Here is a 15,256-nt window from a genome sequence, read left to right as displayed (position 1 = left end):
TGTTCTCTTTTCATTCTCAACTGCTATTAAAATCACAAGACCTTTAGTTAGAGGAGTCTCAGGCTTCTATAATTATGGTTCCTTTCCTTCTCTTTTCTTCTACAAAGAATATTTTCTGCCTTTTCTTTCTACACTGTTAGTTTGCATGGTTTTATATACAAAAGAAATTATCGAATTCTCTTATCCTATTGATGTAAGGGAGTAGGGTAGGTTAGCTGAAATGCTGGAAGCTGGTAAAACTGGAGACATTTTGGATAATTTTGAGTCTGGCTTACCTTCAGGGCTTGTTAAGTGCTGTTTTTCTAGAAGGGTTTGGAAGGTGTCTGTTGAAGGTGGAAGCTATCAAAGCAGGTTAGACAAGGAGCCTGTGTGCTGATTGTGGCTTGGAATATTATGTAGTAAATATCCTCGGAAGATTTCTGTTTACTTAAGAACCTCTGATGTCCAGAGGATCTTTATTTGAAATGCAAGTGACAGCATTTTAAAGTTAATTTAAAGTTAACTTAATTAAGCTTGTCTGTGCTTTGCTGAAGTAAAATGAGCAGATTAGGAAGGTAGCGTCGAATAGCCCTGAAAAAGTCTGTTAAATTAGTTAGAGCACATTAAATTAAACCAGTAATTATCTGTTACACATAATACAATGGTGCAAACTACCTGAAAGCCAGAGGGATGGTGCTGGAGACGATGTTCTCCTGTTTCCCGTAGGACCGTTAGAGTAGCCTTTGTCTAATTCCTCGCTCTGATGATATTTTACCTATGATAAAGTGGAGAGGTCTGCTGAACTTACAATCACATATCTACTTAAAACTTAGTTTTGTGAGAAAAGATGGAAGAAACAATTTTGCGAAAGAAACACAAGTGTGAACAAGTTATCTTAATTTCTTAATGTGGGGTGAAAGACCCAGGAAAGGGGGAATGATGCACATCTTCATCTATTGATGGGCCGAGGACAATTGTATGAGGTTCAACAAGGCCAAGTGCCGGGTCCTGCACTTCGGCCACAACAACCCCAGGCAACGCTACAGGCTTGGGGAAGAGTGGCTGGAAAGCTGCCCGGAGGAAAAGGACCTGGGGTGCTGGTCGACATGAGCCGGCAGTGTGCCCAGGTGGCCAAGAAGGCCAACGGCATCCTGGCCTGTGTCAGAAATAGTGTGGCCAGGAGGAGTAGGGAGGTGATCGTGCCCCTGTACTCGGCACTGGTGAGGCAGCACCTCGAATACTGTGTTCAGTTTTGGGCCCCACACCACAAGAAGGACCTTGAGGTGCTGGAGCGTGTCCAGAGAAGGGCAACGAAGCTGGTGAAGGGCCTGGAGCACAAGTCTGATGGGGAGCGGCTGAGGGAACTGGGGGTGTTTAGTCTGGAGAAGAGGAGGCTGAGGGGAGACCTCATCGCGCTCTACAACTGCCTGAAAGGAGGTTGTAGCGAGGTGGGGGTTGGTCTCTTCTGCCAAGTAACAGCGATAGGACGAGAGGAAATGGCCTCAAGTTGCGCCAAGGGAGGTTTAGATTGGACATCAGGAGAAATTTCTTTACTGAAAGAGCGGTCAGGCCTTGGAACAGGCTGCCCAGGGAAGTGGTGGAGTCACCATCCCTGGAGGTATTTAAAAGACGTGTAGGTGAGGCCCTTAGGGACATGGTGTAGTGGGCATGGTGGTGTTGGGTTGACGATTGGACTCGATGATCTTGGAGGTCTTTTCCAACCTTAATGATTCTATGATTCTATCTTAAGCTAGTGTACAGAGCACCAAATGAAATCCTTTTTCCTGTGTTCATTAACATAGCTTCATCTTTTCAGAGATTAAATTTAACTGCAGTAGGATAACACTGCTCTCCAAATACCCGGTTTTGTGCCATTGCGTAAGCAGTTAAGTAATCGAGGCTCAAATCTGCAAGCTGCCGTGTGGCGTGCCCCACGCTGGTGGGCTGGAAGGACGATGCTAATCCTGATGGCGTTAGGCTGCACCATGGAAGAAGTACCAAAGGGTGTGCGGACTAAGCACTGCTGGTACACGCAGCATCCACACGCGGTGCTTGGTGCTGCCGGGCATTCAGTCGACGGACTGGGCAGTGCCGCCACCGAGATTGCCGGCACCCATCTGCCCGCGAAGTGATGAGGATGGCGAGGAGCTGGAGGAGGCTGTGTCCTGCGGCCTTTCCGCCTCCTCATCCAGTGCCCAAGCCGCGCGGCATTGGGGGGTCCCGGAAGAGGAGGAGGAGTGAGTCGGTTGCCCTCAAGTAAGAAGAGGTCCTGTTCTCCATGGTGCTGGTGGGTGCTCCCGGCTGGGCTGCAGCCTCCAGCAGTGACGGAGCTCCTGAGCCTCGGGTGCACTGGAGTGCTGCTGCTCCAGCCCCTCGCTCCAGCCTTCCTCCCAGTGTGAGGAGTCTGTCAGCCTGCAGCTCATCATCTGATGGCCGGGCTGGAGGCTGGGAGACAGTTTGCACGGCTTTTTTTATTTTTGTGACTAGCGTAATGTTGGTAACATCCCATCTGACAGGCTGAGAGATGCCAGCAAGGGGTTAGAGCTTTTGCGGGGTCCGTGGTGGCTGGTGGCTGAATACACCGGGTTCATCTCATCCTCCGGACAGTGGTGACTAGCTTGCACCAATACAAGTAAATAATAATGGAGAGCTGTGGCTCTGAGTATTGCTGTGTCAGAAGTATAAAAATATGTTGCTAAAGAGTATTACTTAATAGTTGGCTTTGTATTGGGAGATCTCTATATTTAAAATTCATTCAGGGTTTCTTAAAGAGTATATTTTCCAGGTCATGCATCTAGGTAGAAGAAAAGCTTTAAAATAATTTCTAAGGCTTGGTTTCCTAAATTGCAGGTCTATAGCAAAATAAAATAATGCTTTCCAAAAACAGGATTTGTTGCAAGGAGTTAAAGGTTCTTTCTGCCAAGAGTGAAAGCTAAAAGTGGATCTGTGGCTGTGAGCCAAATTCCATCAGCTCCACAGAAATATTCATAACGTAGATCAATAATTAAGCCCACTATGCAAAAGTAATGTTGTGTTCGCCTCAAATTGCTCTGCAGTGCCTGTTCATACATGACTGCTTGTTTGGACTCGATGATCTTGGAAATCTTTTCCAACCTTAATGATTCTATGAATTTATTTTCCAACTGAGTTTTAGGAGTATTACCAAGATTTGAGAATTTCTTTTGGTTTGACTATGTAGTGTATTCAGGTTAGTCTGAATAAATTTCCTCAATTTTTTTTCATCCCAAGTGTTCTGAATTCTCAGCCACTAGGTGAGTTGCTACTGCCCCAATGTTTTTAAAGGGCAAACTAACATAGAGAATGGATAGGATGGCAGTAGCGTTTCCTTAGTCAGTACAACTGAATAAAGGGAAACATAATAACTAAATTTAACTATTTTGCTAACATGCATTTATTTTCTCCCTCTGTCTTTAATCCTCATGTTTTCAATCCTCACCAAAGATAGATGGCTTCAGGAGAATGGGATAGATCCTGTTTATTTCTTGTGCTTTATCAGAAAAATAGAAAAAACCTTGTAGTTGCAGAATCACTATAACTTGTGGGGAAAAGAAGTCCTTCTATCTAATAAGTTCTATCTAATTCCAGGGGAAATTTGCAGGGCCAGCTATTTATCCCACTTGCGAATGGAGCAAGTTTGATGCAGCGTTCAGTAAATGTGGCCTCTACATTTTCAAAGGGAGTAAAGACTTTAATTCCTACTCCTATAGGCTAGAGGGAAGAAATGTGTTTCATGCCATCTTCTAAGGGAGAAACTCAATGCTGCGTGAGGGATGTGCCTCAACTGAAAAATTGAATTGTCACTGGTGATAGTTTGCTTTCTGCTCTTTGAAAAACACTGTCTTCTAGGCCTGCAATTATATATCTTTTATTTATAAAACCTCTCCTACAAGAGCACTTATGGTAGTGAAAACTAGCTGGGAAATAATTTCCTATTAATTGAGCTCCTACATATCACATGATTCTATTACCTGCATACTCATCCGTTGTATGTACTGGCAGTGGCATCTTGTATGGTATGTTAAACCCACTCATAGATCATTCATTCCAACGGCATCAATAAAACTCTTTGACTTGAATAGAGAGCCAGAATAATAATGACTGAGTTTCAGCAGAGTCATGGTTTGCCAAACGATTCATCTGATAAACTGAGCCATGTGATTTGGCGCTGTTTTGTTTCTGCAGGGACCAAAAGTTTTCTCGAGCTATCGGCGGATGATTGCATGACTGATGCACCCCTTTTACAGGGGTAAAGGGGATGCCTTTAATTGACTAGGTAGTGGAGGAAAGAACATTCCTGCCTTCTGGGGGGTCAGAGGACTATGATGAATGAGAGGGACCTTGTGTACACGATCTATCTGCGCGTTTCAGCTGAGTGCCCTAACTGTTGGCTGTTAGGAAGAGCCGAATCCGGCAGCCTGGCAGAGGTGAGGCTGAGCCCCTTTCCAGACCTCCTCGCACAGAGATGCAGCTGGCAGCATGGACACATGGACCTTGTAACCTGTGGTCCCACTTCAGTTGCTGGTGCTTAGACCCCCGTACAAATGCATGCACACGGAATGAACTCCCTCACCCAGAAAGAGACTTAGAAAGAAATTTAGTAAGGAGATAGGACTGTGCTGGTTGGGTGTGGGGCATGGCCGAACAAACATAGTGACCAGCAGCCTGCTTACATGGCTGGTGCTTTTGTCCCTTCATCCCATGTCTGTTCCTCCCCAAATCACCCGCATCCCTCCCTTTCCTTGCCTTTGTCTGCCCCTAATCATCCCCTCACTCTTGTGCAATCCTGAAATGTTCTTCCCCTGCATCCCATTATGTGTGCTGTACCCCTAAGCAGTCTGAAAGGTGATCCTGTCTTGGTGGCTTTCACACCTGGACCATGGGGCAGATGCTCTCCAGGGACAGCCTTGGCAGGAGCCCTGTCAGGGTGCCTCTTCCTGGAGTTTGCCATTTGGGTCCCCCGCCTGCCTCTGTGCTTCTGCACTCCTTGGGATGTGTGGAGATGAGCCTTGCATGGACTGAGGGATGTTTTCTGTCTTTTAAAAATGAATGCGTGACCTCTTCTTGAGTCTTGTTCAAAACGATGACCTCCTCGAGGATGTACTGGCATGGTATTTTGCAAGCAAGTATGAATGAGCTTCCCCTCCGCCATCAGCAGAGCTTGTATGTTTGGGGTCAGAACTGCACCAGGCATATTCACAACTGCCAGTCGTCATATAACTTGCTCACAGCTGTTGTCTGCTCAAGCAGAACAAACTTGCATCTGTCCTAGGAGAAATCTGGATGGTATCTCTAATCCTAGGGGATAGTTTCAGGCTATAATTCCTCATTAGAGTCAAATGTCTCCTTACAGCCCCCAAAAAGCAAAGAAACCCAGCATTTTGTATGCTCTCTTCTTCCTTTGTACCTTAGCAATTATATATCTGAGCTACATGCTGCCTGTTAGAAATTCTGTTCTAAGCCATCTCACCTTGCCCGTGGTTTTTCTAAGGCACTTTGGCGATGGACCTTGGACTGTGGATTCTGCCTCCGAGCTCCGATGCTTGAAAGTCAGGTGTCGTCTTGCTTAGCCTCATAACCTGCAGATACGCTGGTGGAGTTGACCCTGAACGTCTGTCTGAAGATCACAGGGAATTAATAATGAAATTGCATTAAGGCTCCTAATTCTTAGCAGGCAGCTCTAAGCACTGAGCGCTTCTTATTTCCTGTCTATGTGGAATTTGGGAGAGTTGAGGTTTGTTTATTTATTTATTTATTTTTAAATGGGAAATGTAATTGGTTATCTTTAATTGAGACTGCATTAGCTTCTAGTTATATACTGCTCTGTGATGTTGCTTGTAAAATGATGGTTTTGATAGCACATGCATTTATGGTTAAGATCCTTTTTGTGCTTGTGAAATCCTCAGTTTTTTTTTAAATGCCAAGCCTGTAAACTCAAAAGGAAACTTTAAACATTAAGTTGGTGAAATAATAACTGACAATACATACGAATAGCATTCTTCGTGCTATCGAAGGGTCAGAACAGAATCTATCTTGCTGTCAATACAACTTCAACAGGAATTGTGTGGGTGGATCGGAGCACTTATCCTAGCCATTATGCAGCAGTGGCATAAGTTAATGGAACAGATTGTCAGGGGGACTGTAGGAAGTAATCGCATAGGAAGGAAGATGTGATTTATGTATGAGACATAATACACTGCATATAATGAGAAAGTTTGAAAAATAATGTATGGAGGAGGTGCACAGATAAAACTGTTAGCATCAACTCAGAAAATAACACTTTATTTCTAGCTGCTTATTGCTTTCTTGAATAAGCTCTAACACGGCTGAAATATTCCTGATTTTGGTATTTAATTCAAGCTGAGTTACATTTGAAAAAAAAAATAAAAGCAGTTGTGTTATTTCTGAAGATGACAATAGGGGAAAAAGTTCTGCTTGGGAACATGCTAAAAATAAGGTGATGTTCATCCTTGCTCACCCTCCCTCTCTGTTTTGGAGCAAAACCTTTGGATCTGCCAGCATGTTGCCTTTGTAGGATGGATATGGCTTTGGTTACCTTTCAGGAACGTCTGTCAAAAATTAAGAGCTTATAACAATAACACCCTCCAAAACAAAAAAATAACAAAACCGTAGTTTGCTCCAGAGAAAAATCTTCTGTCTTAACAGTATCTTGGCAGTTGAACTGCCACAGCTTTCCTTCAGGCTGGGCATCTTCTCCCTGTCTAAGGTGTTGTGGTCTCCTCCAGCCCCTCTAAGCTGAGGGTGAGCTCCTGTGGGACACATGCAGAGTGCGTCTGTGGGCTGCCCGGCTGGGCCGTGGAAGGGGTGAGGGGGACAGCCCAGTGAGAGAGGTGGTGACCAGGAGCCTGGAGAGCTGGGTGGAGATGGTGGTGAGGAGGACTCCAAGGAGAGCTGGTGGGATGGAAGGGTCAGAAAGCTGAACAAGGTAAAGTGGGTGACATTTCTCCAACATCAGAGACCCAAGCAGGAACTTCTGAACAAAGAAAGAGGGAGCCTAAGGAGCTTGGAGTGCAGCTGGCAGTGTAGGTGGGGAGAAGAGGGTTGAGCAGGATTGAGAGGATTTAGGGCAGAGGAGAAGCAGTAGCAGAGCAAAAGAAGTATAAACTTTCAAACTGAGGATAGACTCATCATACTCTCCTTTGCGGAAAGGAGCGTGAGCCTTGAGTTGTCTTTGTCAAAGATCAATGCGGAGACGAAGCACAAAAAACCTCTCCAAAAACCCATAAGTGCTGCTTGGATAATGGAGTGCTCTCATTTTGTGCGGTTGGTGACAGATGCTTTGTGATCCTTCACATTCATTTATTTTCTTCAGATCTCAGTGATGGGTGTTCCAGTCTTTTAGCTTCCCAGAACAAAAATCCCAAGAAAGAAATTTGACCTATGTAGCACGTTTGTGAATTGCTGCTTTACATTTATAGCTTTTCAGTTTGGCAGATAAATAACAGTTGCAGCCAGTGCCTCTTTCAGCTGCGCGCAGCACAATTATGATGGGATTGTTTTTTGGGGCTCTCTGACATTACAGTTGTTGAGAGCTCAGTAGAAGAGCTGGATTGATTGCACCAGAGCAATGTTTGCCTGGAGTGCCGTGTTTGCCATGGTAGGGTGATGTACTGGCATCGCGCTCTGCTACTCTCTCACATTGCTTAGCTAATAAACCTCACCTCAGGCATGAAGGAAGTAAATGGGATAAGTGGATGGCTGAGGTTGTGTGTCCGTGTGGTTTTTGGCTTCTTGCATTAGGGCTTATTGTCTAGTGCTTGGAATAAGCAAAATGGGGGTAAGTAGGTAAAAAGTCTATTTGAGAAATTGTTCCAGAATAGTTATAGAAGGGCTGGGCAGCCCTTCTCATCCTGGGAACGAAGAGCTTTGTCTAGCTGAGAGCCACACAACGTGCACTGTCCGTGGAAAGCTGTGGAGAGACAGAGTTTGGGGTAGGTGCCAGCTGGGTGCTCCCAGCAGTCCCACCACTCTCCCGGGGGCTGGGGCTGCCACGGGTGAGAACTGGGGGCTGGGGCTGCATTGGCGATGTTGGTCTGAGTCGCCTCTTTGGGCTTGTGTCTCATCAAGTGGGGTGCTTGGATGGCCCAGTGTTCACCCCATGCCAGCACAAAACCATGAATTATTTACTAAACGATTTATAAATTGCCACCTTATCCTTGAGATCCGAAATTCTGGGATGAAACATGAAGAACACACATTGCAGGCAAACACCTGTGTGTCTTATTTTCCCCTGTGGCTGTTAAGTAACCAAGTTTAAGGAGCAGGCAAGCGTAAACTTATGATCTGCTTGAAGTAAAATCAAAGTGTGACAAAAATGGCTAACTGAGCACAGCATTTGAACATCTGGCTGCAAATGGCAGAAATGGCACGTCGACTCAACAGAACAAGACTCCTACATCGGGTATCCAGCCACCTTGCAGTTAGCTTTGAAGCCCTCGTTATGCTGTTCTTGGAGCAGGTGTCACATCTTCGAAGGGAAATATTACAGGCTTTGATGGAAGATAAGAAAGATGTTACACGTCCGCTTAGTGTAACTTTAAATACAGGAATTGTATTTTAAATGCAAATGTTTTGCTTGTTTTTGAGTTGTAAGGAGCTGAACTGCTGTCTTAAAAATTGATTTGCCTTTTAAGTGTCATGGAAACCTATTTTTAGGATTGCTAATATGTGTTTCTCTTGTAACCAATTATACTCGCTACAAAGAGGAATCAAAATTTTCTGGAAGTGTATGTGCGGGTGGTGCTACACCATGTATACATATGAATAAGTGTCAGTCATGGTGTCTCCTGGGAATTAGGGAGACCAACCTGGAAATGGCCCCGATCCCATTCAAAATGTCATTTCAGAGCTCTTTTCACATGGCATCTTGTTATTTGTTGGTGCTAAGGATAAAAATCATGACAATTTCAGAATAAAATATAAGCTTAGGGCAAAATAACAGTCTACTGGGCTGGTTTTGGGTGTAACCTATGGTTTTACTGACACACATTTGCCTGTTTAGCATAGAAATGAAACCAGGCTGTTTCTGCTGAAGGAACACGTAGGTGCTGGGACCATGCTGGGCCACCTCAATGTCAGCAGAAGGCAGCTCTCGGGACCTGCAAACTTCTGGTTCTCTCTGCTCTGATTGCTGTTTCTCGCACCACAGTTTTCACTAGTTTGCAATAATAAACGGCAGATCTTTTGCAAATATTTGTATGGCTATTCCCCCTTAACTCCTAGGAGAGGGAGAAAATAATCAACTTTCAATTGCTGATATTTCAGCTTATTGTTTCCTGCAACTGTAGCTGCTGACCCAAATGTGAACACACAGAAAACATATGCCGCGTTTTATTTGCCAGCTATAGAAAAGATGCTTTTGGAGAACATGAGATGTCACATCTGTTTAGTCAACAAAATATTGTCATCTCCATTGCACTGAATGGCTTCCTTTGTAGTAAATGCTGCGTTTCAGGTTGCCTGTTAAGTGGGGTCTGTAAACTGTTTTAAATGTTCTTTATCTTACAAAGTTTCTATTTTGTTTACAGCAAGGGAAGCCGTATGTCTTTGATAGAGTGTTACCTCCTAATACAACCCAGGAACAAGTTTATAATGCCTGTGCCAAGCAGATTGTTAAAGGTAGGTGTTGTCTTTGTTTACTCCCATTGGGGGGGAGGGAAAAAGATGTCTCCCTGTCCCCTCAAGCTATTTAAAGACAGGTTAATAAATGTTTAGATGTTTGTGTGGGAGTTTAGTAATTAGTAATTTCAAGCATTTCCTTTTTAGGGACTTGTCTGTGTGAAAAAAACAAACCCAACCAAAAAACAAAGCAAACAAAAAAAAGAAAAAAAATGCTGAAGGAATTGCAGTAGTTGTTCCTTACTTTCTCCTTGTGTATGACTTATTCCACAAAAAAACTTGCTTTTTGTGATATAAGATAAGCAACAAAAAGCATGTTCTTCATGCAGCATGAGACTGTTCAGTACGGGATAAGCGTGGAATAGCTGTGTCTTTGAATGGAAGGATGGACCATTAAAGGAAAACTTAGAAGGTACTGGTTTTGTAGCTGCTTTGCACGCAGGTAGATGCATTGAAAAATGAAATGAGAACACAAGTGCCTACTGGATAGCACCTTATTTTTTTAAAACAAAACCTTCATAAACTGTTGAAATTTCAAGATTTTAACTTGAGAATCAAACTTTTTGGGTGCATTTTAATTGCCTGCTATACTTCCCCCACCTCCCAAATCACCCTCAGACCTACTACTTGGTTCTGATGCTGGATGGTCCATCCATGATGGTATTACAACTGCTGCAGCATCTCAGGGGTTACTTGTAGTACCTGGTCTAGTTGTTCTCTGGCCTTGTGTGGTGTCCCTGTTCCCCCCAAGATCTGGTCCTCAGTTTTTGTTTTTAAATCAAAGTATGCAGACAGTGGGAGTGGTGTCAGAGCTGGTCAGAGATGTGCTTTTATAGCAACGCAAGGCTGCATGTAGAACGCTGTGGGATTTATGTGGCGTGACAGATTTGGGATTGCTCATAGGTGCAGGAGCTACCGAAGCAGTTTGAAGGACTCGATAGTGTTTCAGGCGTGGAGCTGGATCCGCTGAGAGCTTGTGTGTCTGCCGGTGGGGAGAGGTCCCTGGGGTGAGCAGCACTGCTGCAAACCCTGGGTTTTGTTCTGGAGGAAATTGGTTGGCTCACTCGGACAGCCTCGAGCAAACCAACATGTGTGTAGTCTAGATGATTGGGGGTGAGGACCAGAAGCTAAATTATTTGATGTTGGAGAGAGGAAATGAGTCGTAAGACTTCAGTTGCCTCTTCTCAGCGGGGAGTCTAATTACGGCAATTCTGACTTCAGACGGGTAAGCCTTTAATAAAAACTGGTGGGATTGGAGTTGTAGAGCTTAAAAATTATTAGTTTGAGTTGCTGACACACCACTCAACTTTTGGAAGTTTGGGGAACGGTTTCAATACTACAGTGTGTGCTAACAGATGCAGCACATTGCTGTTTGTAGTCTTGCGGAGGGTATTTATATCCCCTGTGGAATTTGGTTTCCTCTGAAAATGGTGAGAGAAGTAAAATCCTGTTTGAGAGCAAACCTTGGAAGACCTAAATCAGTGACTAAGTCTTCTTCAGTAACCAAATAGAAAGGCAGATACTTTCCGAAGTTCTGTTTGAAAATAGAGTTCAAACATACTTTTGCATGTGTGTTAACTTGGACCTTCTAGATACCTTGAAAGGCAAGTTTGATGGGGGAGGAGAGGGTGTCGAAGAAAGGAAAAGAGAAAGAGAAACTGGGGGGGCGAGAAGAGAGGAGAGAAAGAGAAAATGAGAAGGAGAGAGATGGGGAGGGAGAGAAAGGGAGAGCGGGGAGAGAAGGAGAATGTAAGACACGGAGAGGGTCTGGGAGGGAGGGCGGGAAGGAGAGCACAGCATTACTCGAGTGATGTTCTTGAGCTCTGGGCTTAAATTTCCTTACGTTTAATTTCCAGTTTAAAGCCTAATAAAGTGAAGAATGTGAAACGGACAGGGCTGTTTCTGATAGACTGGAACAATGTAATTTACTACATGGAAATATGAGCTGAGTGCATTACAACTTGGAGCACTATTTAAATCTTTGAGACTTTTTGAAATAGCTTTTCAAGGTTACCATTTGTTATCAGATTTCATTATATTCCCATGAAATGGTTGATGGTTTCATTGTGATTAATGTTATTACAGAAAATGCCAGCTGGCCTAACAATCTCTAAAACAATGGTTATAATAACTATGTTGACAATAAGAGTGATCTAAATGAGGTTTTTTCACTAAAGAAGAAATGGGATTAGGTTTAAGTAAACAGCTCAATGACTAAGTCAAAGTATTTCAAATTCCATACGTGAGAAACATGAGAAAGAAGGAGATTTTTAGAGGAGAAGCAGCAATCTGTGCGTTACAGCGATTTGCATCGGGTTGGGCGCTGGGATGGCGTTTGTTCAAGGTACTCCCAAGGGCAGAAGTACCAGTAGTGGAAGTGTGTGGGGAATCGTCACTGGTGCATATGACCACAGTTTGGGAACTTGTGTTTGCATTTTTTTAACCAAACTTAAGAAATATCACTAAATCTGAAAGGGAACAATAGTGTGTGATCGCCACCACTTTCGCTTTGTTTCCCATTGCTCTTTATTGCCAGAAGACAGCTCTATCTTCTCAACCTACGCAGGTGGATATCTGTATCTGGATTTTGCATCTTTCCTACAATTACATTGAGGGGAGAGTATATAATGGCCCAAGCTACGGCTGAGCAGTGGAGCTGAGAGCATGTTAGTGCACATATGAACATCTGCACATTTGTGTGTACTGGGAGGAGAAAATTGCTTCAATGATTTTTTGGGTGGCGGAATTGCTCTCACTGGGTAGCTTATTGACTTTCTATTCTGGTTACAAATACGGGCCTCAAATGCTGAATTGCAGAACTAGGAAGTTTAGAGATGAAAAAGATAAGTATAGAGGTAAAAATCTGGTCATAGAAATGAGGCTGAAAGGACTTCCGTAAAGCCATTTGGTCTTTCTTCTTGCCATGAAGACTCCTGTACTTGTCAGTGGTCCAATGGAAAGGTCTCCAGTCTACAGCCGCCCTTGGCCATTTGTTGCAGAGCTCCGCTGGGCACTCCAGTGCTGCTGGAAGGACTTTTTGGGTCCCTAAGCCGAGCGAGTCTGTGGTGTAGCCCCGACACAAGGGCTGCGGTTTTAGACCGTTGCTACTTGTCCTATCCATCCTCGTCAGGACAAAGGCCACCTGGCAGCAGCGAGTGGCTGAGTCAAGTAGCTGGCTTTTGTGGGGAGGGTAAATCAAACTGAAAATCATTGTAGAGAGAGTTGGACCAGGAATTAAGAGAAGCAATTGGTCTTATTTTGTTTGTTATGAGTGACGTAAAAATCCTAACTGATCTTTGTTTGGTCACTTTGTTCATCTGGGTCTTTTTACCCCCTCTACCTTGTTCTTAAGTTTTGTGCAGGCTGTTTCTCTCAGCAACTGTCTTCTCTCTTTATCCTGTTGACAGATGGTATATTAACTATCTTAAGGTAGAAAGCCGTCCAACAAAAACAACCTCTTCTACCACAGAGACCACTGACTTTTTTTTAATTGCAGGTGATGCAAAGGACCACTTTTTTATAGAATAAGGTATTTTTTGCTAATTGGGAAGGTAAATTACTTATCTATGCTTCCTCAGGCAGCGATGTGTCTCAGTATACATTGATGCAAATTCTGAGCAATTTTCTTACATAACAGTTGATTAATCAGATTATTTTCCCCCTAGGCGGTGTACCAGTATAGAGCTGACATTGTACCTTGCATTCACCTGGAGATAATAAGCCTTTTTTTTTAATTCAATTTTAATTCTATTTTTTTTAAATGTTAACCAAGTTTGGCAAAAAATGGAAATAGTAGTAGTGAACTCTTAGATTGTGCTTAACTGTCCTGGGGTGGAATTTAAAAGATATTTGCATGCTAGGTGGTATTTTAGAAGCAAAAAGGACTTGCACATGTTTGCTCGAGTATTTCTGACTTCCTCCTAGGACAACTATTTATATTTTTTGATGCCTGAAAACCTTTGAAATTCTGGTTCTGTGCACCTTCCAAACACGAGTTGGCTTTCATCTAAAGAGAAGAAGAAACTTTCTTCCTTTTCCAACTTCTAGCTAGATTTTAGTTTAGAATAGAAAAGTCCAAACACAAGTATTTTCTTTCCTTGCTAGCTAATGAAGATGGAACCTTCTATACACAATAGAGGGTACTTACAACTGGATCTAGTCTCAAAGGTTAAATAAGATTGCCTCCCTGTTGTGCTTCCAAAGACATTGCTTAGTATACATTGGGGTTTTATTGGAAAAAATGCCGATAAAATTGCACCTGTGAAAGTTCAAGTGAATGGGCTTTGAACGTGGTGCAGCCGGATGGCCAGCAGCGAGGCTCGCCAGCTGTTTTCTCCTGCGTTCAAGCTACCGTTGTTGTAGCCCTTCCCTTCCATTCAAGTTCATTCTGTGTTGAACTGAAAATCAATGAGATGTTCCCTTCAGAAAAGAACTGGTGAATCAATGTTTTGAAATACCAGTAACATAAAATTTGACCCTATTTTGAAGCCTGTTGGTGAGATTATGGGTTGAAGGCATGAACTCAGGATAGCACTGCATCTTCGGCTGGACATCTGTTTTTTTATCTATGCAATTATTATTTATAATTTCTTCTTTTAAACTTTGTTTCCTTAAAGCAGGAATAAGCAGTGTCTCTATTTTTATAAACAGATGAGGATGCTAAATTCATACAAAATGTTAATACCAGAATGACGGTAATTATAGTCTCTAACTTAGTCATGCTCCTAGATTTCAAGATTTGAAAAATTTACACAGCAATACTCTGTGGAGGTCTATACAACCTCTGGCATGTCTGTCCTCTTCACCTCCCCAAAATAGTTCTGCCACAACTTAAACAGTTTAATTATAATAAATATTTTTAAATGGCTTCATTCCAATTTCATCCTTATTCAGTACTGCTGTATAGGAAATGTGGGTCTATGTCATGGCTGTCTCGGAAAAAGATCTCTTTGCCTTTCCTTTCTTTTTATCCATTTCTTTTCTTTGAAATCATCTTTCTGTGGTTTTTATCTCAATTTTTTTCACACTTGTTTCTTCTTCATTCTTTTTATATTTTTCTAACGTACCTTATTTAATTCTCCTTCCTAGCTGGACCATGGAGATACATAGAGAGGGTGGGAAACGTAACAAGTATTTCAGAAGCAGAGAAGGCCAACTCTAAAAGCAGGAGATGCGTTCGGAAGTGGCCGCGGATGGAAACTTTCTGCCCTGCCAGATGGCAGCCGGGCTTTGGTGGCTGCTCACAGTCCCCTCTGCAGGCTGCAAGAGTCGAGCTTTCCTTACGCTCTTGGCTCTGCCCTGGCTTTGCTGCTCTCTCTCTGTCTGGTGTTTCTGCTCCGGAGGCCCATGGCAGACCTCTGGTACCGAGTACGATGCTGCTGGCCCCCGGCGAGAGGCCTCGGGCACGGTGGTGAGGGGAAGGTGGCGAGGGGAAGGTGGGTGCCCCTAAGCAGAGCACCCTGGCCAGCATCCTTCTCGCTGCCTGCGGGGGCTCTGGGGGGTCTTTCAGAGGAGGCTGGTGGGAGCAGCACGGGGTTATCAGCACTGGTTTTTTTAGATTGAAGGTTTCCTTCATTCTTTATTAGCAACTATAATAAGTATTACTCTTTTTTACCTGAAA

General features: G+C 43.5%; 1 protein-coding gene across 1 annotated transcript in view; it reads left to right on the top strand.

Annotated features, from left to right (window-relative positions):
* KIF5C (kinesin family member 5C) overlaps window positions 1-15,256 on the top strand; it is an 87,771-nt gene that overhangs the window by 17,103 nt on the left and 55,412 nt on the right. The window contains exon 2 of the mRNA XM_075152680.1: window positions 9,546-9,636. Coding sequence (XP_075008781.1) covers window positions 9,546-9,636 — 91 coding nt within the window. The remainder of the gene's footprint in view (window positions 1-9,545; window positions 9,637-15,256) is intronic.

The sequence above is a fragment of the Calonectris borealis genome, chromosome 6 (assembly GCF_964195595.1).
Source record: "Calonectris borealis chromosome 6, bCalBor7.hap1.2, whole genome shotgun sequence".
NCBI lineage: Eukaryota > Metazoa > Chordata > Aves > Procellariiformes > Procellariidae > Calonectris > Calonectris borealis.
Note: the sequence above shows the minus strand (reverse complement) of the source record. Positions and strands in the feature narration are given on the sequence as shown.